The sequence below is a fragment of the Passer domesticus genome, chromosome 8 (assembly GCF_036417665.1).
Source record: "Passer domesticus isolate bPasDom1 chromosome 8, bPasDom1.hap1, whole genome shotgun sequence".
NCBI classification, from domain to species: domain Eukaryota; kingdom Metazoa; phylum Chordata; class Aves; order Passeriformes; family Passeridae; genus Passer; species Passer domesticus.
The window spans coordinates 4,978,503-5,000,210 of NC_087481.1; the positions used below are offsets into that span (position 1 = coordinate 4,978,503).

General features: G+C 53.2%; 2 protein-coding genes across 2 annotated transcripts; both read left to right on the forward strand.

The window, feature by feature from the left end:
- The first annotated feature begins 1,702 nt into the window (after positions 1 to 1,702).
- On the forward strand, positions 1,703 to 6,600 carry LOC135306135 (serine/threonine-protein kinase pim-1-like). The gene is made up of 6 exons (XM_064429661.1): positions 1,703 to 1,811; positions 4,489 to 4,595; positions 4,713 to 4,763; positions 4,968 to 5,334; positions 5,982 to 6,158; positions 6,407 to 6,600. Exons 1-6 carry the CDS (start codon positions 1,703 to 1,705, stop codon positions 6,511 to 6,513), a joined length of 918 nt encoding a protein of 305 aa, XP_064285731.1. The 3' UTR covers positions 6,514 to 6,600.
- A 14,182-nt stretch (positions 6,601 to 20,782) lies between these two features.
- On the forward strand, positions 20,783 to 21,381 carry LOC135305694 (olfactory receptor 14J1-like; the record flags this gene model as incomplete). Its single annotated transcript, XM_064429447.1, has 1 exon — positions 20,783 to 21,381. A coding segment is annotated over one exon (552 nt), but the record flags the coding sequence as incomplete, so codon positions are not given.
- Between the last annotated feature and the right edge of the window lie 327 nt (positions 21,382 to 21,708).

Consider the following 21,708-nt stretch of genomic DNA (forward strand, 5'->3'; position numbering starts at 1 on the left):
GCCAGGAGTGCAGGGAGCCCAAGGCTCTGGGCAGGGAACTGCAATGCTGAGCAAGGCCTGGGCTGGCTGGGGGAAGCAGAAAGGCCAAGGCCTGAGCCCAGCCTGGGCCAGCAGGGCCTGTCCCTCACGGGTGGCTCGGGGCTCTCTGTGGGGCAGGGGGATGTGAGGGGCAGCAAGGACAAATGCCATCAACCTGCAGCCCCTGCCAGCCTGGCCAGGGAGGCCGAGGGAGAGCCAAAGTGCAGCCCCTGCCAGGAAAGTTCCTGCTGTGGGGCCTCCAGAGGCGCTGCCCGAGCCCAGGGCACAAAGGCCTGGGTGCCTGTGGCCCTGCCAGCCCTGCCCAGCCCTCGGCCATCTGTCCTGCAGGCTGTGCCCCCTGTGCGTGCTGCTCCTGTGCCCTGGCCGGCTGCACTCGCCCCTCTCGCTGTGCCCCAGCATTTCTCAGCCAGCGTTTCTGTGCCCTCCCTGGGCTCCCTGCACCCAGCGCTGCCGGCTCCTGGCACACAGAGCCGGCCATGGCCCAGCCTCACGCTGCCACACCTCGAGCACCACAATTCCACCCTGGCAGGGACTTTGCTTTCTCCTCAGCTCCAGCCTGAACCTTCCAAGCTGCACTTTGGGGATGTTTCCTGCAATTCCCACTCCCAAGGAAAGCTCTGTCTCCTGCTGTTCATGAACAGAGAAGGGCTGGTGGGAGAAGTGCTGGTCAGAGGCTGTTTAGGGCACAGTGAACCGTGAAAATATTGAGTTTTAAAATATTCCATGAAAGGAGGAGGGGCATCAATAAATCTTCTACACTGGACTTTTAAGGGCAGACTTTGGCCTATTGAGGATGCAGATTTGGGGAGTACTAAATCATGTACTGATTCTTTTAAGGGAAACAGCCCTTAAAAACAAAGGGTTCCAGGAAGGATGGACACACTTCAGTAAAGAAACCTTGATGGAGCAAGAGTAGGCTGTTCCTTTTTGCAGAAAGATGACCCAGAGGAAGAAATGACTGGCTTGGCTGGGCATGGAGCTTTTGCATGAATTTAGGGGTTAAAAAGAGGGTGCATCACCTTTGGACATAGAGGCAGGTAAATCAATAAATGTTTAAGGATGTTGTTAGGTTGTGCAGATAGAAAATTAGAGAGGTGAAAGCTCAGTTACGACTTAACTTGGATACTTCTGTGAAGGATAATAAAAATGTTTTTATAAGTACATTAATGGAAAAAAGAGGGCTAAGGACAATCTGTATTTCTTATTGTGGGGGATATGGTTAAAAAAGATGAGGAAAAGGGTGAGGTACTTCACCCCTTCTTTGCCTCAGTTTTCAACAATAAGACAGGCCATCCTCAGGATAAGTGTTCTCCTGAGCTGGTAGATGGGCACAGGGAGCAGAACAGCCCCTGGAATCCAGGAGGAAGCAGCTGGAGAGCTGCTGAGCCACGCAGGTGCTCACAGGTGTCTCTGGGAGCAGATGGGTTCCATCGTAGGGGGATGAGAGAGCTGGTGGATGATCTCCCCAAGTTGCTCTCCATCATTTACCATCAGTCCTGGATCAGCAGGGAGGTCCCAGAGGAGTGGAGGTGCCAATGTGAGCCCATCCCCAAGAAGAGCTGGAAGGAGGATCTGGGGAGCTCCAGGCCTGTCAGCCTGATTTGGGTGCCTGGCAAGGTTATGGAGCAGATCACCTTGAGTGCCATCACAGGGCACCCACAGGATGGCCGAGGCATCAGAGCCAGCCAGCGTGGATTTCAGTATCTGCATTGTTGGTCTGGCTGAGGGGATTGAGTCCAGCATCAGCAAATTTGCAGATAACACCAAGCTGGGTGTGAGTGTGGATGTGCTGGAGGAGAGGAGGGCTCTGCACAGGGCCCTGGGCAGGCTGGATCCAGGGCCCAAATCCAACAAGGTGAGGTTAAACAAGACCAAGTGCCGGGTCCTGCACTTTGGCCACAACATCCCCTGCAGCACTACAGGCTGGGGACAGAGTGGCTGGAGAGCAGCCAGGCAGAAAAGGACTTGAGGGATCAGCACCTGCTCTGCTGCTCCTTCCCGTCTCCCCCAGGGCCCTTGCAGAGCCCCAGCCATGCTGTTTGCCCCCAGCCTGCCCACAGCCAGCCTGGGGCTGCTCACCCTGGGGCTTTTCTGTGCTGGGCATTGGCCTGGCCGTGTTCTTGAGAGAGCCTGGGCAAGGAGCCTGGAGCCCCCAGGGCCTGGCCTGAGGCGTCAGCACTGCCCCAGCAGTGCCCATGGCCTGTCCCTGCTGCAGCCCCGGCACTGCCACCCCCAGGACTGTGCCCGGCCCCGAGAGCACTCAGGCCCTGCAGCAACACCAGGGCCACCAGGGCAGCGGGGCAGGGCCACGGCAGCAGCACTGCCAACACCAAGTGCTGCTGCTGCTGCTGCTGGGCACAGCTGCTGGGCCAGCACTGATCTGCCCCAGCTCTGCACACAGACATTGCTGCTGCAGCTCCAGAGAAGGCAACAAAAGGGCATCCCTGAAGAAAACTCTGCTGGGAAATTCTTAATTCATCTAAAGCCACTGAGTGCACAGCTCCTCATTGTCACAGTCTGCGGCCACGGTGAATGTGGAGAGAAACAAAGTCAGAAATGGCAGAAACAATCATCTAGCTTTAGGGAGAATATTAAAAAAAAAAAAAAAAAAATATAGGGAAATCAAAGAACCAAACCAACAGAACTATCAAAAATTACTTTTATTACAAGTGATTTGCAGAAATTGGCAATCAGTTTAATGCTTCCTAAGATGTCCAGTCATCAGTCTCCACACTGCAGCCTTGAGCTCCTGGTTCCTCAGGCTGTAGATGAGGGGATTCAGGGCTGGAGGCACCAGCAAATACAGAACTGACACCAACAGATCCAGGGATGGGGCGGAAATGGAGGAGGGTTTCAGGCAGGCAAATACCGCAGTACTGAGAAATGCATTTCTCCTGCATTTTTCCTTTACAGATTATTTCAGTCATCTCCTGAGAGGTACAGTTTTTTCTGGTGCTTTTCATGAATTGATTGTACTCTTGATTTAGATGGAGATTTTAGAATTGATTTCAGATGTAGAAGAATCTGAAGTGAGCACAGAAACAAACTCCCTCTGTCAGCCCATTTTCATCTTCTAGATCACTTTCAAGATGTCCTTGGGGGTGTTGGAATGATGATCACACAGCTCTCCACTTCTGGCTGCAGGCTCTGCAGATTGTTTCTCTGCATTCAGTCAGGCTTGCATTCCCCAGGAGTTCTTGGTAGCCTGTCATGTTTTCTTAGGGTAGAACAGTAACAATGAAAACCTTACCAATGGCACAACTGCCCAGCCCACAAGGAAATAAAAAGAACAAGCTGCCAAATTCTTCAAATATTTGTCCTGCTTTGCTGCAAGTGTGCTGCACACACAGTGTGGAAAGCCAATAGAAGCTGCAGTTGGTGGCACATCTTGTGATAGAAGCCGCACCTCATTCTTCAGGAAAGGTTCTTGGAAAAAGCATACAGGACTGAGGAGAAGTTTCTGGAAAAACTGAAAGTGCTTTTAAGAAATTAAATGAAAATTGAAACAATTCAAGACGTTTTTCTCGATTTATTTTTATGCTCCCCTTTTCCATCTTGCACTAGTTGTCCATCCCATTAATTCCAACCAGATCTCACCTCTAAGATCCATGAGTTGGCAAGTTTTAGACATTTTAAGATACCATGACCTACACACAGTTTGGCTTCCCCTGTTTTTCTTGGAAAGCAATGTTGGAGAGGTAAGTGCAGTGCTTGGGTCAGGTACAAATTCTGCATTCAGGGATTGCGCTCTGAGAGTGTTTGACCCTCAGCAGGGACAATGCACAGCAGGGACCGAGGGGATTCCTGAGCCACTGTGCAGGAGTCCAGACTCTGGCTCTTGGCTGAACTCGGCAAAGTTCCCGTGTTTGCAGAGGCTCAGGGGCTGCCCTCGGGGAACGCAGCAGCGACAGCGAGACAAGAAACTTCAGATTCCGTTCTCCTCTCCCTCTCCCGCTGTCCCGTACCTCTCCCGCTCTCCCTTTCCCGGTCTCCCCTCCTCTCCCCGCCTCCCTCTCCCCGTGCCGGGCCGGGCCATGCCCCGTGCCCGCCCCCGGCCGTCCCGCCGCCGCCTGGCCTCAGCCCGGCTCTGGCCGTGCTGGCGGTGGCGCTGCTGGGCGGGGATCAGTGCCTGGGGCTGGGGTGGTATTGCCGGCTTTTGGCTCCGCCTGGCCCGACCCCGGCCCCGGCCCCGGCCCCGGCCCCGGCCCCGGCTCCGGCTCCTCCCGGGGCCCGCGGAGGACACAGGCGGCGCAGCCGCTCCCGCCGCCTCCGCTGCGGCTTGCCCGGCCCGAGCTCCGCCGCTCGGCAGCGCGGCCCCCGGCCCCGCGGCTCCCGGGTCGCGTTGCAGGGAGCGAACGCCGGGGGATGGCCGGGCCGGGGCGGGTGAGGGGCGCTCGGGGGCCGTTGCTGGCCCCGGGCCGAGCGCTGACAGCCGCGTCCCGCCCGCAGGGAAGGCGCAGGAGTCCCTGCAGGAGCGGTACCGGCTGGGGTCGCTGCTGGGGCGTGGAGGATTCGGCAGCGTCTTCGCAGCAACGCGGCTCTCGGACGGCGCCCCGGTGAGCGGCGGGGCCGGCGGCGGGCGCAGGAGGAGGGGGCGCAGGAGGAGGAGGAGGAGGATGGGGCTGGGCAGGGGCGGGCATTGAGCTCAGCCCGCTGCTCCCCTTGGCTTGCAGGTGGCCATCAAAAGGGTGCCACGGAACCGCATCTGGCACTGGAGCAAGCTGGTGAGTGAGCCGGGACAGCGGGAGAAGCCGGGCCGTGCCGGGCGGGGATGAGCCAAGCCCCGGCATGGTGGAAGCCGCCAGGACATCCCGAGAGGGAGCGGGCGTGGGGCCAGCGCAGGGTGCAGAGCATCCCGGGTTGGCTGAGGGGTTGCCCAGCCCTGGCACGGCATCAGCCCCACTGACGGCATCGTGCTCCTCCCGCAGCCCGACGGCACCAGCGCTCCCCTGGAGATTGTCCTGCTGGACAAGGTGTCCAGTGGCTTCCCCGGTGTCATCCAGCTGCTGGAGTGGCTTGAGCTCCCCAGCGACATTGTGATGGTGCTGGAGCGGCCAGAGCAGTCTCAGGACCTCCTGCATTTCATTCAAGCACGGGGGTTCCTGTGCGAGGAGGTGGCGCGGCAGCTGTTCCGCCAGGTGCTGGAGGCCGTGCGGCACTGCACCAGCTGCGGGGTCCTGCACCGCGACATCAAACCAGAGAACATCCTGGTTGACCTGGCCACCGGGCAGGCCAAATTGATTGACTTTGGCTGTGGCACCTACCTGCAAGAGACAGCCTACACTCACTTTGCAGGTGAGCCTACACAGGGCTGTGCTCCCGCTCCTGGCATCTCACAGCCCAAGATCTCACAGCCCAAGCTGGGTGTGGCAGCGGGCATTCTCCCTTTTGCTGCCACTCAGGAAACTGAATCTGCAGCTGAGTTGCTTTAGAGCAGGGCTGGGTGGGGAGCCATCTTCCAGCCCTGCTGGCAGCCTTTGCCCACCACTGTGCCCAGGACTGGGGCTGGGCTGGGGCAGCCAGCCTGACAAAAACAGCCGTGGGTGGGGGTAGCAGAGAGGGAGGTCAGAACCTGTGCCCCAGCCGGTTTGTGTGCAGGCAAGAGGAAGGGCTTGGACTGCTCCACTCACCCTGTTTGTCTTGCCTTTATAATATGTTTGGGGCAATGCAGACAGGGAGAATGAGGGCATGGTTTTTCCCCAGCACGCAGTGGGTATTTCCTTTGCATGTCATGGTCCGGCCTAGCCAGGGCTTCTGCTGTCCCCTTCCCACACCAGTGGCTTCTTCTCCAACCCAAAGTTTGTACACTAGTCCCAGATGCTGGTGAGAGGACAGTGGTCACCCTGTGTGCCACTGATGCAGCCCCCGCTCGCCCAGGGATGCTGGGGCCAGGCTCTGGGAGCAGCAGCATCCCCCTGATGAACTCCATCTGTATTCCACAGGAACACCATCATACAGCCCCCCGGAATGGACCCGCTTTGGCTGGTACCATGGCGAGCCAGCTACCATCTGGTCCCTGGGCATCCTGCTACACGAGATGGTCTGCGGGAAGATGCCTTTCAGGAGGGGCTGGAACTTCAGCTGGGGCCAGCTCTCGCTGCCACAACAGCTCTCTCCAGGTGAATCCTCTTCTCTGGGCATGGGTGCAATACCAGTGCTGGGAGACAGCAGCGGGCTCGGGAGCATCCCGCTCTGGCAGCTGCTGAGGAGGTGGCACATGTCCTGCTCTCCCCCAAAACCAAGAATTGATGGGAAAGTTCAGGCCCAGCTCTGAGCGCATCCAGCATGGCCTGGGCATGGGAATAGTGGGGCAAAGCAGACAGGAGCCTTCTCCAACTGATGGGCAGTTTCTGGTTTCTCTCCCCAGAGTGCCAAAATCTGATTGGGTGGTGTTTATCCATGCACCCCTTGGCCAGACCCTCATTAGAAGAGGTGTTCTGTCATCCTTGGATGCAGGATATTGATCTGCCCTAGAAGAAGGGAGAGAGCCACAGGCACACTGTGCTGCAGGGCCCTGGTAAGTTACAGCTGCACACATGCCTTGGCAATGAGAAGCAAAGAAAGCCAGCCCGTGTCACTGCACCAGGGTCATGGGATGGGAACATGCAGCCCTTGTGCTGGGGCTGAGCTGCTCTGCCCAGCCCTGGTGGCTGCCATCCAAGCAGGTTTTGCTTGTCCTGGTTCCCTGACAGCTGGGGCCCTGGGCAGAGCCCTGACAGCCTGGTCTCACCCCAGGGAAGGAGAAGGAGCCCCCAGAGAAGCTGTACCGGGTGGGGCTGCTGCTGCAGGAGACAGCGAGGATGACATCAAGGATGACCTGAAGGATGACAACCTCTTCCTCAACCTGGCCACCAGCAGTTGAAGGTGATGCACTTTGATTGTGGCACCTTCTTCAAAGCCAAACTCCACAGGGAGTTTGCAGATGAGTCCACACCTGGGGAAATGCTCCCAGATTTGGGCATTGCCCAGCCTGGCTGGGAAGCAAAGGTTCCCCCCTTTGCGGGGGCAGATGCAGCTGATCCTTCAGTCGGCTGCCCAGCTGCTTTTGGCAGGGCTGGGGGCATGGGCTGAGGTGGGTACGAAATGGGAGTGGGCTCCTGGTCCTGCCAACAGCCCCCAGCACCCACCGTGCCCCAGGCTGGGGCTGGGGCTGGGGCAGCCAGCCCAACACAAACAAACCCCCATGGTGAGAGCAGAGGTGGGACTCCAGAACCTGTGCACAGGTGCTTTGCTGTGCAGGCAAGGATGGGCTTGGGCAGCTCCACTGCCCTTGTTTGCTTGGGGATCATGGTTATTGTGGGGGACAGTGCAGGGGGAAGGGAGAAAACCTGGGCGTTGCTCACACATGGCTGGGTTTTTCCCTGGCATGCAGGGCTTGGGCCTTCCTCAGTCCCCTCACAGAGATATGATTTTTACCTTTGTTCTTTTTTTCCCTTTTTGTCTGTAATCTATTTTCAACAATTTGTTGTTTGTTTTTCTAGAGGAAGCATTCTGGTTGGTCCAGTCTGGATCGGGAAGTGCTTGGGAGCAGCTGTGGCGTGGATGGACCGTGCCCTTGGAGCAGGCTGAGGACATCGTTTGGGACCAGCTTTTCTTCCAGCCATGGATGGCATGAGGTGGGTCCCCGTCTGCTTGGCAGGGTGGGATCAGAGCTTTTGGGAGATGGCAGCGAGCACAGGAGCATCCTGCTCTGGGCAGCTGCTGAGCAGGTGGATGTGCCATGGCTGGCTGCAGGCTGGGCACATGTCCTGCCTTCCTGCCCTGCTCCCAAAGGCAGCACCGATGGGCAGCTCTGGGCACTGCTCTGGGCACAGCCAGCATGGCCTGGGCACCACGGGCAGCTGGGACAAGGGGACAGGAGCCCTCAGCTGACGGGCAGTTTCTGCTTTCTCTCCTTGCAGCCGGGCTCTGCAGATGCTGAAGCTGCTCTGGGCTCTGCCAGGGCTCTGCTGGAGCTCAGCACCGGGCCGGAATCAGCCAAAGAAGAAATGGTGTCACCTGCAGCACAGACTTGCTTGAGCATTTTGGCAACACAGCTCAAGTTTGCAGAGTGTTCACCTCCAAGGGAAAACATGACACCTCCCAAAAATTAAACTTGTTCAATACCTTCTGAAATGAAATCAGTCTGGGAGGACTCCAAATCACATTTTTCGCTTGGTCAAGATGTAGCTCAGCCCTTCTCTGAACAGTTCTCTCCCCCACCTGCCTTTTACTTCTCAACTGCTCCCTTTTTTCCCCAGTGAATTCCCAGCCCGTTGCTGTCTCCATCACTCTGTTGCCTTCCTTGATGCCCATGACCACAAGGAGGGCTGAGCCCCAGGTTTAGGGACTCATGCTGTCTCTGGCTGAGGAGCAGCAATGTCTCAGACGTCCAGTGGCATTTTAGTGTCATTCAGAGCCACTCTCCAGCCCTCAGCTCTCCTCACTGATGAGTTCCCACTCCCTTCATCCTTGCAGCAGGATGAGCTCTGTGAATCCCCTTGAGCCTCCCAACTCTTCCCAGCCCACGCAGCCACCTCAGTGAGGCTGAAGCTGAAGCTTCTCTGTCTCCTCTGGCACACCAGTCCAGTCCCCTGTGTGGGGAGCCCCAGCCCCAGAGCACAGCACACAGCAGTGCAGTCCGGGCTGGAGCAGCTGCCCTGCAGACCTGGCTTGGCTGTTTGTGGCAGCTGAATGCTCCCTGTTTCCAGCTGTCCCTGCAGGATGGCCCCAGGGCAGAGCCCAGCCGGGCTCCCACTGCAGCCCCTGGAGCTTGGGGCAGACAGTGCTCCCAGAGCTGAGGTTCATGGGGAGCACCCGGAGCTGTGCCTCGCACTCAGTGCTGGCAAGTGTTGTGTTCTCATCACCTGCAGCCTGAGGGGAAAACAACCTGTGCTGCCAGGCCAGCACTGCCCCTCTGGGCAGGGACAAGGCTGAAGAGCTTTCCCATTCCAGAGGATCCTGCACTGAGCCTTGGCAGGGCCTGGCAGGACTGGAGCCGGGTCTGGCCTGCTGTCTGGGACTCACTGCCCACCAACCACTCCCACCCACCACACTCCATCCTCCAGAGACAGAAGGGTCTGTGTGTGCCAGGGGCTCTTGGGTGTCTCTGTATCCAGGGACAGAAGGGTCTGTGTGTGCCAGGGGCTCTTGGGTGTCTCTGTATCCATGGACAGAAGAGTTTGTGTGTGCCAGGGGCTCTTGGATATCTCTGTACCCAGGGACAGAAGGCTCTGTGTTTGCCGGAGTTTCCATAATATCTCTGTACCCATGGGTATGGGATGAACATGGACAGTGAAAGTGTCAGTCACGTTGCTTGCACACTCCTTCCTTTGTGTACAAGACACATCCATGCACACCCCCACATATTGGTATATTAATAGGATAGGAGTGGATAGAAACTTTGCACAGAGCTCTAACTTTGGCATAACTCACTCTTTAGCCAGAGACCAGGGTATTTTTTTCCCCAGCTCTGTGTGAGAAGGTGTCCAAGACCTGAAGGAGCAGCATTCAGAAGCAGTTTCAGGATTTCTAGGCAGGAAGTGGAGCTCACAACCATCCATATAACTCGCCATATTCATTGGGATGGGCTGCTGCTTCTCTAGGAATATGGCCCAATGCAGACATGAGACTTGGAAAAATCCCAGCTCTCTGTGGGTTTGTGCAAAAGGGGGAGCAGCACAAACACTTTGTGCCTGCCTGGGGGCACAAGGTCCAAGGAGCTTTGGTGGCAGAGGGTGACCTGGGCTGGTGGCAGGTGAAGTTCCATTCCATGACATCTCAGAGTGGCACAGGACAAAGATCCAAGTACCCCCAACCCCACTGATGAAGTCCTTGGAGTGCTGCACATCCTCTAGGAAAAGCTGCTGTCACACAATCTATTGGGATTTATAACTTTCATTTGCAATATTTTAAATCCAAATTTCAAACTGCAATATTTTTACATACAAGACACAGTAATGCATAAATGCATGGTAGCTCTTTCAATTTCCTATTGATTCAATCACAATTTAAAACAACATAATATTGCAAACAAAACCCTGAATCTTTTAAAAACGTGATGCTGAGGTCAGTAATATGGATCCATGCCATCAGAACATTTACAGAGTAACTGATTTCTCTTCTTAGAAAGATGAGTTACCTCTTAATCCAAAATTACCGAAGATTTTTACTACACATTTGTTTTTTGTTTTTATCTTTCATATTTTTTCTTTTCTTTTTTGTCCAGTGTTTTTAACAGAGAACTCGTCCTACAAAAGGAATGTACAGCAAAATGAGAAACATTTCTGATAAACAAAGAAAATGTAAGCTCCTCCTCTGTTTTCTTTTCTCTGGATACCCTGAAGAAAAAAATCTAGCAGATATGAGCAGAGGTGTGAAGTGTTTCATTTGGACTGTGCTGGAGTTCAGCACTGCTGACATCCTGATCCAGTCAAGAGCTGCAGAATTCTTTTGCACATCTTGAACCCTGTGTTTGCAGGCATAGCACCTGCAGTGCTGACGCACCAATGCACATGAATAACTCTGTTATTCCCTCTCAGAATTCGGGCTCTGCCCCAGCACGAGGTGCTGCAGCCCTTTGCTCCTGGTTCCCATGTGGAGCAGCTCCCTTCCTGCTGGCTGAGCTGCTCAGGCAGAGCCCGGCAGCTCCTGGCCCTGCAGGGCTGAGGCTTTTCCCCACTGCTGGGCACAGACTGATGGAGCAGCACTGCTGAACATGGGGGCACACCCAGAGGGACCGGGAGCAGCTGCCTTTGGCCACCTGAGGCTCCAAGGCCCAAACTCTGAGCAGCCAGGGCTGGAAGAGACTCGCAGGCTCCCTGTTGGCTGTGCTGCCCCACTTGTGCCTGGCTCAGCTTTGCTTGGGGCAGAGGGAGAACAAGGGGCAGCTCCCTCCCAGCCCAGCCCAGGGACCCCTACAGCCCCGGGGCTTGGGGCACTGTCAGCACCTGCTGCTCCAGCCACCACTCCTGCTGGCCCTGACAGCAACACCCAAACCGGGGCTGATCCTGAGGGAGCAGCAGCAGGGCCTGGATCTGATCCCTGACTCTGGGCCAGGGCTGGACAAATGACCCCACAGCAGCAGCAGCAGCAGCAGCACATGGAGCTGACTTGCAATGTCACCTTGACTTTTTAAGATTTTCTAAGTGTTCTGATGTTTGCATTCTTGTACCAAACTTTCTCACACACTTTCTGTAAACAACTTATTGTTTTGCATTCTTTTATGGAGGAGGAGAAACTTGATGGACTGTTCGTTTGTCCTTGGAAAGGTGGCACTTTCACCCTCCAATCCACTGTCATATTTGGAAATCTATAAATGTTGGAGTGAAAAAATAAACTTGCCCTCTTTCCTGCCTTGAGAGCAACAGCGTCTCTGCGTCGTGTCGTCTTGTGTCCTATAGTGACATTTCAGCACAGCCCCTGCCACTCTTCCCTCCTGTGTGCAGCAGTGTCACAGCAGCCTGAGGCACCTGGGAGGCCCCAGTGCCAGCAGGGACTTGAGATGACAGCCCTGGGCTCCTGGAGGTTGTGCAAGGAACGGAGCTGGGGACTCCCAGTCCATGGGGAGCTTCCAGATGGAAGAGGCTGCTGTGCCCAGGCAGCTCCAAGGCCACAGCAAGGAGGGTCTCAACCACTGGATCTGTGCCAGTCCTACAGTCCTGGGCAGCAGCCACTGAGCCCTGGGGGAGCAGAGGGCACAGCAAGAGGGACAAAACCAGGCAAGGTCAGAGACTGGAGAGAGTCAAGACATGAGAGGAGGAACAGCTGCTCCATTGCACTCTTGGAGAAAGCTCCTGGCTGGTTCAAAGTGCTGAAAGGCTTGAAGGGCAGAGAGGAGGCCACAGCAAACACTGCTCCTGTTTCCACACCCTCCCCTCTGCGTGTCCCAGAAGGAATTGGATGGACTGTGTTCTTCTCTCCAAGTCGTCTTGTTCAGCATGAGCAGCTTAGCACCAGCAGCTGAAGGAGCTGCAGCCTCAGGCCACAAGAGCTGAGCAAGAGGAGACTTTCTGAGCAAATGAGTGCTGCTAACATGGACCTAGCTGAATTCAGCAGATAGAATCACAGAATCACAGAATCCTTTCTGTTGGAAAAGACCTCTGAGCTCATCCAGCCCAGCTGGTCACCCAGCAGTGCCAAGCCCAGCACTAAACCACGTCCCTGAAGTGCCAAGGCCTGGACAAGAGCCCTGAGTGAGGCCTGAACAGCAGGCCCTGAGCCAAAGGTGGCCTCTGGATGAACCTTCCAACCAAAGGTTATCTTTGTATCTGCTCACTGATGAAATATGCATGGTCATTAGCACTGTGATAGATGTAGCCACTCATTAGTGACACAGGTATTGATCTTTTTGTATTTGCAAGCCAGACAGGGCCATGAAATCTGACATCTGTCCTTGTTTGGGGCTAAAGGATCAAAGTCACCTCCCTTGGTTCCTCCTTGGGCCCTGGCCAGGCTTTGGGAGGGACCCAAGAGGAGGATGAAACCAGATGTTCCCACACTAGAAGTGCTGTCAGTTTGTTCATTCAGCACTGTCAGAGCTGGGCCCTCTCACAGCGAGGTTGGAGCCTCACCTGTGGCTGGAGGCACCTGCAGGAATTCCCAGTGTCCAGGAGTGGCTCTGCAGCCCTTGGCTGGGACAGCTTCCCCAGCTGCTGTGTGGATCTGGGGGATGGTGAAGTCTGAGGGGAACAGATGCTGGATCTTTCTTAATCACTGTAGGCAATCTTTGGTGGTGATGGTTGGGTGCACTGCTGAGCTGCTCCTTTTGTGATCCTTTGCTGCTTTGAGCTGCAGTAAATGACACTGATTCCTTCAGTTGGAGTCTGTGTCTTGGTGCTGACCCTGCCCACTGGTAAAACAAAACTGGCACAGTCGGGCCAGATCACAACAAAATGTCACTTGTTAAATGTAAATGTGAGGAGTCAGTGCCATCAGAAATTCCCAGGTGAGAAGCCCTTCCCTGGAGTTGGCTGGCTCTGGAGTGGGCTGAGGTCGCAGCACTGTGTGAGCAGTGGGGCAGTTGGTTAAAAGAAGCTGAACCCCTGGATGTCTTAAAATGCATCCAAAAATTGCATACAGAAAAGGGAAAGAACTTGTGGGTTTGGGCAGACAAAGATGAATTTGTTAACAGTACATTGGAAACAGCACCTTCAGAAGGAACAATTATTGTTGGAATGCTCCCACATGGAGCAACAGAAGAAGGTTTTAATTTTGAGCTCCGATGCATTTGTGCAAGTGAAATATTAATATCATAAATAACTATGTACATATTTATAGTATAATAAGGCCTTCTTATATATATATATTGATATATATCTATTTTATATGTATGTCTATACCTATCTAGCTATATCTATATTTCTATATCAATATCTATATCTACGTATAAAATAGTAATAATGTGAAATAGTGCTGACAATACGAATTTGGCAGCTTTGGCTGCTCAGGGATGTAACATTAAACACTCTACAGAAAATGATTGGCCAGGACCCTAATGTTAGAGGTAAACTTTGTGAGATTGTATACAATGAAAAAAGGAGGAAGGGATAAAATTGTCTATTTTTACAGGGTTTGCTGATACTGTGATGCAGAGTGCTTTGTCTGTTACTGTGAAAAATACCGTGATTCAGACTGCAGGGTTTTTCATGAACCAGACTATCTTCAAACTGCAGGATTTGTTGAACGGGTGAAGGGGTTGTTAAAAGAACAGTTGAAAAAATGAGGAGATGGGAACCTGTCCCCATGGAGAACCCATCTCCCAGATGTGCTCCATACCCTTTACAATGGCCCACTGAAGGAATAGAAACCCCTGGCTGTGCATGGCTGCACCCAATTTGCAACTACAACCATGGGCAGTGAGGCTTGGACTGCCTGGAAATTGTCTGGGTGTGATGTCCCCTGGCAGGGCCAGCCCAAAGGCTGCAGGGCTGGACCTTCATGCATTGGAATTAATTAGGATACATCACAAGCAAATGAGAGCTATCAATACTGAGACAGGAATTCAGATTCCTCCAGGACACTTTGGTTTGGTAACTGCTCGCTTGGAGCTTGGCCTTGAAAAGTGTTCATGTCATGGCAGGAGGAAAGGAGGAATTGATGTAGAATATAAAGGAGAAATTACAGTAATTCTGTTAAACAATTGTCAATAAGATTGGATTAGTCAAGCCCATGACAGGGTAGCACAATTATTAATGTTGCAATTTTAAGCACGATTGTGAAAAATGGAGATCCACCTCCAGTCATTACCATTTGTGGAGATAAAGGGTTTGGATCCAGCAGTCCTAACAATGGAGCCAGAGTGTGGGCCCGGAAGCCAAAAGGCCCTCCTGAGGCAGCTGAAGGAACAGCTCCTAGGAAAGACAACACTGAATCCTGAAACCTGGGCAGGAACAATGGGAATATGTCTCTGCAGCCAAGTGTTCTGTGTGAGAACAAATAGATATTACAGGAGATTGTTTTACACATCCTGCCAGACCAAATCTCCCTGTTTGCCCCAATGGCCCCTTTGGAAAATGCTCTGATCCACAAGGCTCCATGTGGAGGCTGCTGTGACACTGAGGGACTTGCAGGAGCCTGGGTGCCCTCAGGGACTGGGACCCGGCCCCCTTCCAGCCAAAGGGGAAAGGGCCCCACCAAGCCTTGTTACCCACAGACACCGTGCTAAAGCTGAACAGCAAAGGACCTTGGAGGCATTATTCTGGAATTAAAAAGGCTCCAGCTCCATGGACAACAGAATTATTGTTCCTAACTAAAATGACATTGAGAAAAAAGAGTGAAGAAAGGTGTCACTAAAGTACTATTGATGTCTGTAAGTTGTACCTTGATAGTCAGCCAGAAACTTTGTTTGCCACAAACACCTCTAGTGTTTCACCACGGGATTAGTCATCAAAATTTAATGATTAGTTCTGAAAATTTCAAGATCAGGGTAGCCAAAGTACTCCATGTCACTAATTGCTGAGTATGTTCTCAGCTGAAGTTGGGAAGAATGGGGTTCCCTTGGAGGGCCCACAGTGTGGGGTGGCCAGAACTCTGTCCATGGGCTCTGACTCGTAACTGTCAGTGAAGGGACAGTTCAAGAAAACACAGGAATACAATGGTCCGTTTGACAGGATTCACTAAGATTTCCCTTCAGGAGAAACCGAAGCCTGTTCTAGTTACAGAGGCCACAGTGTGAGAGGATTTCTGTGCTTTACCATCACTCCCAATGTCAGTAGAGCTTGGGCTGCTGGAGCTGGTCAGTGTCAGTGTTACCCCACTCCTGGCTGCAGGGCCACCATTTAGGGTCCTTCAGCAACAAGCACAAGAAAGAGTTGGGGCCCAGAGAACATTTTTCCCCCATGGAGTGCCTTGGGTTTCAAAAAGCAAAAGATTCTGGTTCATCCTGTGCTCCATGTGTGCTGCCCCGTCCTGTGGAGTTGACTGGATGGATTATTAGAAGTAGCACATAATGCTGTTAAAATGTCCAGTAGCACATCCTATGGGCTCCAACAAACACAAATGGGCACTCCACAGAACCACATGGCCTTGGATTATCTGCTTGCTGGCCAAGGAGGAGCCTGGGCTGTCATGGGACAGGAATGTTGCACTGCTGTCAGTGATGGGTTTGAAGGCCAACAGTCAGCAATCACCTTGACAGAAAGAGCAGGAGAAGAGTGGCAGAAAGAAGAAAATTCTTCTTGGTGGGATTGACTTCAGGGCTGCCAAATTGGAGGCTGCAGTGAAATGCATTTGTGGCAGTGTCTGTCATCATTGCAGTGTGTGCACTTGGTGTGCACTCTAACATTCCATGTTAGAGTTGTTGTGACGCTTTGTGCTGGGAGGTGGAGTATTGAGACTTGTCTTAAAAGAGACAGTCTCAAGAAAAGAGAGCATTTGATAAATAACAGAATAACAGCAACTCTTTAGGCGTGTTTGAAAAGGAACATGAATAGCTCTGAGTAATGAAATTTAACAGCACTTAATTGAAGCACAAGGGGAGATGCCTTTATGCCTAATATGTAAATCTAAACTGTGCTATTGAAAGAATGGTTATGAAGGTTTTACTTCATTGTAGCTTTCTGGACCCATCAAAGTAGCAAGGCCTGAACAGGCTGGGATCAAGGCCTGAACAGGCCCGGAGGCAAAGTTCATCTCTAGATGAACCTTCCAAATAAATGTTATATTTGTATCCACTCACTAACAAAGCATTATTAACAACATGATCAGTGGATGTGCTCCTTGATAAAACATGGATTTCTCTTTCTGTATTTAGAAACCAGACAAGGTCCCATCTGGCCTTGTTTGGGGGTGAAGGATCAAAGTCAACTCCCTTGATTCCTCCTTGAGCCTTGGCCAGGCTTTGGGAGAAACCAAAGAGGAGAATGAAACCAGATGTTCCCACACTAGCAGTGATGTCAGTTTGTTTGTTTGACAGTGTAAAAGCTGTGTCCTCTCACAGTGGGCTTGGAGGCTCCTTGCCTGCAAAGGTGGAGGCACCTGCGGGAATTCCCAGTGTCTGGGAGTGGCTCTGCAGTCCTTGTCTGCCCCAGCTGATGTGTGGATCTGGGTGATGGTAAAGTCTGAGGGTAACTGGTGATGGATCTTTCTTTAATCATTGCAGGCAATCTTTGTTAGTAATGACTGGATGGATTGCTGAGCTTCTTTTGTACTTCTTTGCTAATGATTATGTGCTTTGCTGAGATTATCCTTTTGTAATTCTTTGCAGCTGTGAATTATAGAAATTACAGTATTCCTGAAGTTGGTGTCTGTGTCTTTGGTACTGACCCTGCCCACTGGTGAAACAGGGCTCCCTGTTGCCTAAGAGTTACCTGGGAAGGCAAAAACCCTCACTCCAACATTCCCCCCTTTCTCCTTGTTCCCTGCACTTCATACACTGAGGATGATGTCCTGTGGTCTGGGGTATCCCCGGGGTCAGTTGGGGTCACCTGTCCTGGCTGTGTCCCCTGCCAAGCTCCCCCACAGCCCCAGCCCCTGCCCAGCGTGGCTGGCGGAGGGGCAGGACAGGCCTTGGCTCTGTTGCAGCTCAGCAAGAACAAAACCATCTCTGCGTGCTCAGCCCTGTGCTCAGCACCCGGCCCAGCAGTGTCTCAGTGCCAGTGTCTGTGCCCTCAGTCCCTGCCAGGGCTTTCCATGGCAGGGGCCAGGACAGGTGACCCAGGTGTCACCCCCAGTGAGGGCTGCCATGGAAACAGTGCCAGCACTGCCCCTTTCTGTCTGGCTGACCTGGCCTTTGGCCCTGGCAGTGCCCTTTGCTGCTGGTTCCTGGTGCCTGAGCGGCCAGCGCGGCACAGGGCAGGTGGCCATGGCACAAGCCCCCAGCAAGGGATCCCCTCTGGCTCTGGGCAGTGACAGCAGCCCTGAGCAAGGGGCTGGCACCCTGGGGTCGGTGCAGTGTCCATCCAACAGTGTCTTGCAATGGCCCAGTGCAGACTGGGATGATGATCCACCCTCCCAGCTGGCCCAGGGCAGGTCTGCAGTGCCCTTCCCCACAGCCTGTCTGCACAGAAGCACTTGCTGGGTGCTCTGCATTTCCCTTCCCTCACTCTTGGGTCTCTCCCACACCTCCCAGCTCAGAGCTTTCAGCTGCAAGGAGTTCAAAGCTGGTCTGTCCTTCAGGAGGTGGTCTAATTCTGCCCTGAGCAAACTCTGGATTTGTGTTTATTGCAGAACTTCCTGTGTGTCTAAAATATTCCTTGCAGGGTTCTGCCTTAGGGAAGGGGAACCTCCTTGGTGGCAGCTTGGGCTTGGCACACACTTGAGGAGGATGTCTGTTTTCAATGGGGAAACTCAGGAGTTTTAGATTGCTTCAAAATATAAAAGAAACTGTACCCTCTTTGGCTGTGTACAGCCAGTTCTCTGAGCAAAGCAGGTCCCTGGTGACTGAAGAGAGACAAAATGGGCTTGGGGAATGTGGAGCAAGGTTGTCCACGCTGCGTCAGAGCTCAAGGCACAGCTTCTCTGAGCAGGCCAGAGCTCCTTAGGAGAGTCCCTGCTGGATCAATATCAGTCACTGATGCTGCAATCACCTCTTGTGTAATAAGAACAGCAATAAAAGACACCCTTTAAAATAGGAATACATACTTGCTAGAAGCTCTTTGAAATATTTCTCCATAACTGAAAAAGGAAACCCTCCTAATGAACTGCACTAGAGTGGAGGTAAATCAAGGCAGAGCCATGGTTTGTCAGGACTTGCTTGATGCTAACAAGCCCCATGGTGCATTTGGAGCTGAGCCCTGGAACCTCAGGACCTGAGAGGAGATTGTACAAACCTGTCCAGGAGTCAAAGTCAGAAGAAAACCCCAAAGTGTGTCAAGGCATGAATGGGTCCCACTGAGTTCCACCCCAACACAGGCTCCTCATGGACCCCTTGGAGGAGAGAATTGGGAGCCAGGATGGCACAAAAACTTCTGAAAGACTCGGTGTGAAAAGGAAAATCCAAAGTACTTTAAAAACCTTGAGTACCTCAAAGTATTAATGAGCCCCACTGAGTGTCAGTACAAAGATCTCAAGGGACTCGTTAAAGCAGATAATTGGGGCCATGATTGCACAAACCTCTCACAGAGTCTGTATCAAAAGGGAAACACCAAGTGCCTTAAAATAACTGAAGTACCTTGAAGTATTAATGACCCCCACCGAGCGTTGTTACTGACAAAGCCTCTCCAGGGACTAATTACAGCAGATAATTGGAGGCCATGATTGCACAAACTTCTCAGAAAGTCAAGATAAACCAAAACCCAAAGTCCTTTGAAAAACCTGCAGTCCCTGGGAGCATTCAGGAGTCCCCAGGGCCATTGCTGAGCAAGGCTCCCCAGGGACTCCTTCCAGCAGATCCTTGAGGCCACTGGGATGTGGGCTAGGGGGGGATGCTGAGGGCAGGACAAGGGGCTGACAGTGCCCAGCCTGGCTGGGGCTGTGCCAGGAGGCCCCAGGGCCTCAGGACAAGGTGTCTCCTCCCAGCCCTTGCTGGCACAGACCCTGCTGCTGTGCCCCAGGCCACCAAGACTTGGCTTCTCTTTGTCCCCACCTGGCATCACTGCCTCCAGTTCTCTGCTCTGCCTGGGGCCTGGGGACACTTTCTCATTTGTGTCCCTCAGTGGGACCCATTAAAAGTCCAAGAAACTTTGGAGTTGGATTCTGACTTGGAGTTCTGGAGAGGTTTCTTCAGCTGCCTCTCAGGGACTGATGTTCAGGGCCTCAGCACAAAGCCCCAGAGGGTCATTAAAGTCCTGGTGCTGTGTCTGTGCTGCTGAGCTGGGCTGGGCTCCTGGCACAGAGGCAGCTCCTGGTAAGCAAGAAGAGCTTCAAAAGCACATTTCTCTTGATGAGCAGCTCTTCTGCCAGTCCAGCAGGGCTTGGGCACTGCCTGCAGCCAGCTCGGGCACAGCCCAGAGGCACAGAGAGCTTCAATCAGTCAGGGCTGGGAAGGTGCTGGGAAGTGCCTGGGGCAGAATCACTGCCAGCCCTTGGCACAGGAACCTCTGGCTGCAGGACAATGCAGCTGCAGCTCCTGGATTGATCTCCTAAAGCTGGAACACCCCAATGCCTACAGACCCTGTGAGTACATTCTGTGATTCTCTCTTGTGCAGAGCAGCCAGGGGTGCCCAGGGCTGTCCTGCAGAGCAGGCTCCTGCAGCCCAGGGCGCTGTGCTGGGGCAGGGACTCTGCTGCCTGCCAGGGACAGCTCTCAGCCAGCCCGGGGAGCTGCTCCCCAGCCCTGGGGGACAAGATCTGGGGGGAAGGAGACAGGTGGTAAGGCTTGGAAGTGTTTTCCTTGTGTGGTGAGTATGCTGCATTGTTCAGGATTGTTCTCAGCATGGCATTTAACTCCAGAACATTTCAAATGAGGTTATATAGGAAGCAGAGCAAGGGAGGGGCTGCATAAAAGTGAAAACACTTTTTTTTTAATCTACTGCTCTGGGTTGCCTGGATGGGAAAATGCAAATAGATATTAATATCTCAGTTCAAGTGAGAAAAATAAAAACATTTTTGCTCACATCGTAATTAACCAGGCAGAGAAAAAAATCAGCACAGGGCCCCTTAGAGGCAATATAAGTGCTGCGTTTCCAGCCTCCTCAGGGTTGCTCTGATGTTGCCATCAGAGCCTGCAGAGCCAGAGCTGCCCCTGGGCAGTGCCAGAGCTGGGAGGGGTCTGCAGGGCAGAGCTGAGCCCCCAGGGCTGGGCTGGGCTCTGGCAGCACTGGCAGGGCTCAGCCCTGGACACAGGGAAGCAGCTGCTGGCAGGGACAGCTCCAGGCAGCAGAGCCCTGGGCAGGCAGTGGGGGGAAAGTGCCCCCAGGCTGGGCTGGGATATTTGAAGTCCTCTCTAAATTCAGCTATTCCATGATTACTATTTTTTACAGATCCTCATGCCAAGACAGCATAAATGACCAACAGCAGCTCCATCAGCCACTTCCTCCTGCTGGCATTGGCAGACACACGGCAGCTGCAGCTCCTGCACTTCTGCCTCTTGCTGGGCATCTCCCTGGCTGCCCTCCTGGGCAACGGCCTCATCATCAGCGCCGTAGCCTGCGGCCACCACCTGCACACGCCCATGTTCTTCTTCCTGCTCAACCTGGCCCTCAGCGACCTGGGCTCCATCTGCACCACTGTCCCCAAAGCCATGCACAATTCCCTCTGGGACACCATGACCATCTCCTACACAGGATGTGCAGTCGAACTATTTTTTTTTGTCTTTTTCATTTCAGCAGAGTTTTCCCTTCTGACCATCATGTGCTACGACCGCTACGTGTCCATCTGCAAACCCCTGCACTACGGGACCCTCCTGGGCAGCAGAGCTTGTGCCCACATGGCAGCAGCTGCCTGGGCCAGTGCCTTTCTCAATGCTCTGCTGGAAACAGCCAATACATTTTCCCTGCCCCTGTGCCATGGCAATGCCCTGGGCCAGTTCTTCTGTGAAATCCCTCAGATCCTCAAGCTCTCCTGCTCACAGTCAAACCTCAGGGAACTGGGGCTCATTGCTGTTAGTGCCTGTTTAGCACTTGGCTGTTTTGTGTTCATTGTTTTCTCCTATGTGCAGATCTTCAGGGCTGTGCTGAGGATCCCCTCTGAGCAGGGACGGCACAAAGCCTTTTCCACCTGCCTCCCTCACCTGGCCGTGGTCTCCCTGTTCCTCAGCACTATCATGTTTGCTCACCTGAAGCCTCCCTCCATCTCCTCCCCATCCCTAGATGTGGCCCTGTCAGTTCTGTACTCGTTGGTGCCTCCAGCCCTGAACCCCCTCATCTACAGTCTGAGAAACCAGGAGCTCAAGGCTGCCATGAGGAGACTGATGAGTGGAAGGTTTTGTAAACATTAAACTGCTGGCCAGTTTCTGCAAATCATTTGTAATAAAAGTCATCTTTGATACTTCTTGTTGGTTTCATTTTGGAAGTTCTTTTCCCTTTGTTTTGATTTTTAAACTTCTTGTTGGTTTCACTTTGGAAGTTCTTTTCCCTTTGTTTTGATTTTTAATCTTGTCCACAAAGAAATGTCATTATTTGGGCCACTTCTCATTTTGTTTCTCTCCACTTCCCCTATGGCCAATGACTGTGTCAATGAGGGGCTGTGCTCTCAGTGGCTTTAAAGGAACTAAAGGATCTACCAGGAGAATTTTCTGCAGAGATGCCCTTTTGTTGCCTGCTCTGCAGAGCTGGGGGCAGATCAGTGCTGGCACAGCAGCTGTGCCCAGCA

Excerpts from the sequence above, each read along its gene's own strand:
- LOC135306135 (XM_064429661.1), top strand. The coding sequence starts at position 1,703 with ATGGCCGAGGCATCAGAGCCAGCCAGCGTGGATTTCAGTATCTGCATT. Across the intron at positions 5,335-5,981 it reads AGCCTACACTCACTTTGCAG|GAACACCATCATACAGCCCC; the intron begins GTGAGCCTACAC and ends TGTATTCCACAG. Across the intron at positions 6,159-6,406 it reads GCCACAACAGCTCTCTCCAG|AGTGCCAAAATCTGATTGGG; the intron begins GTGAATCCTCTT and ends TTCTCTCCCCAG.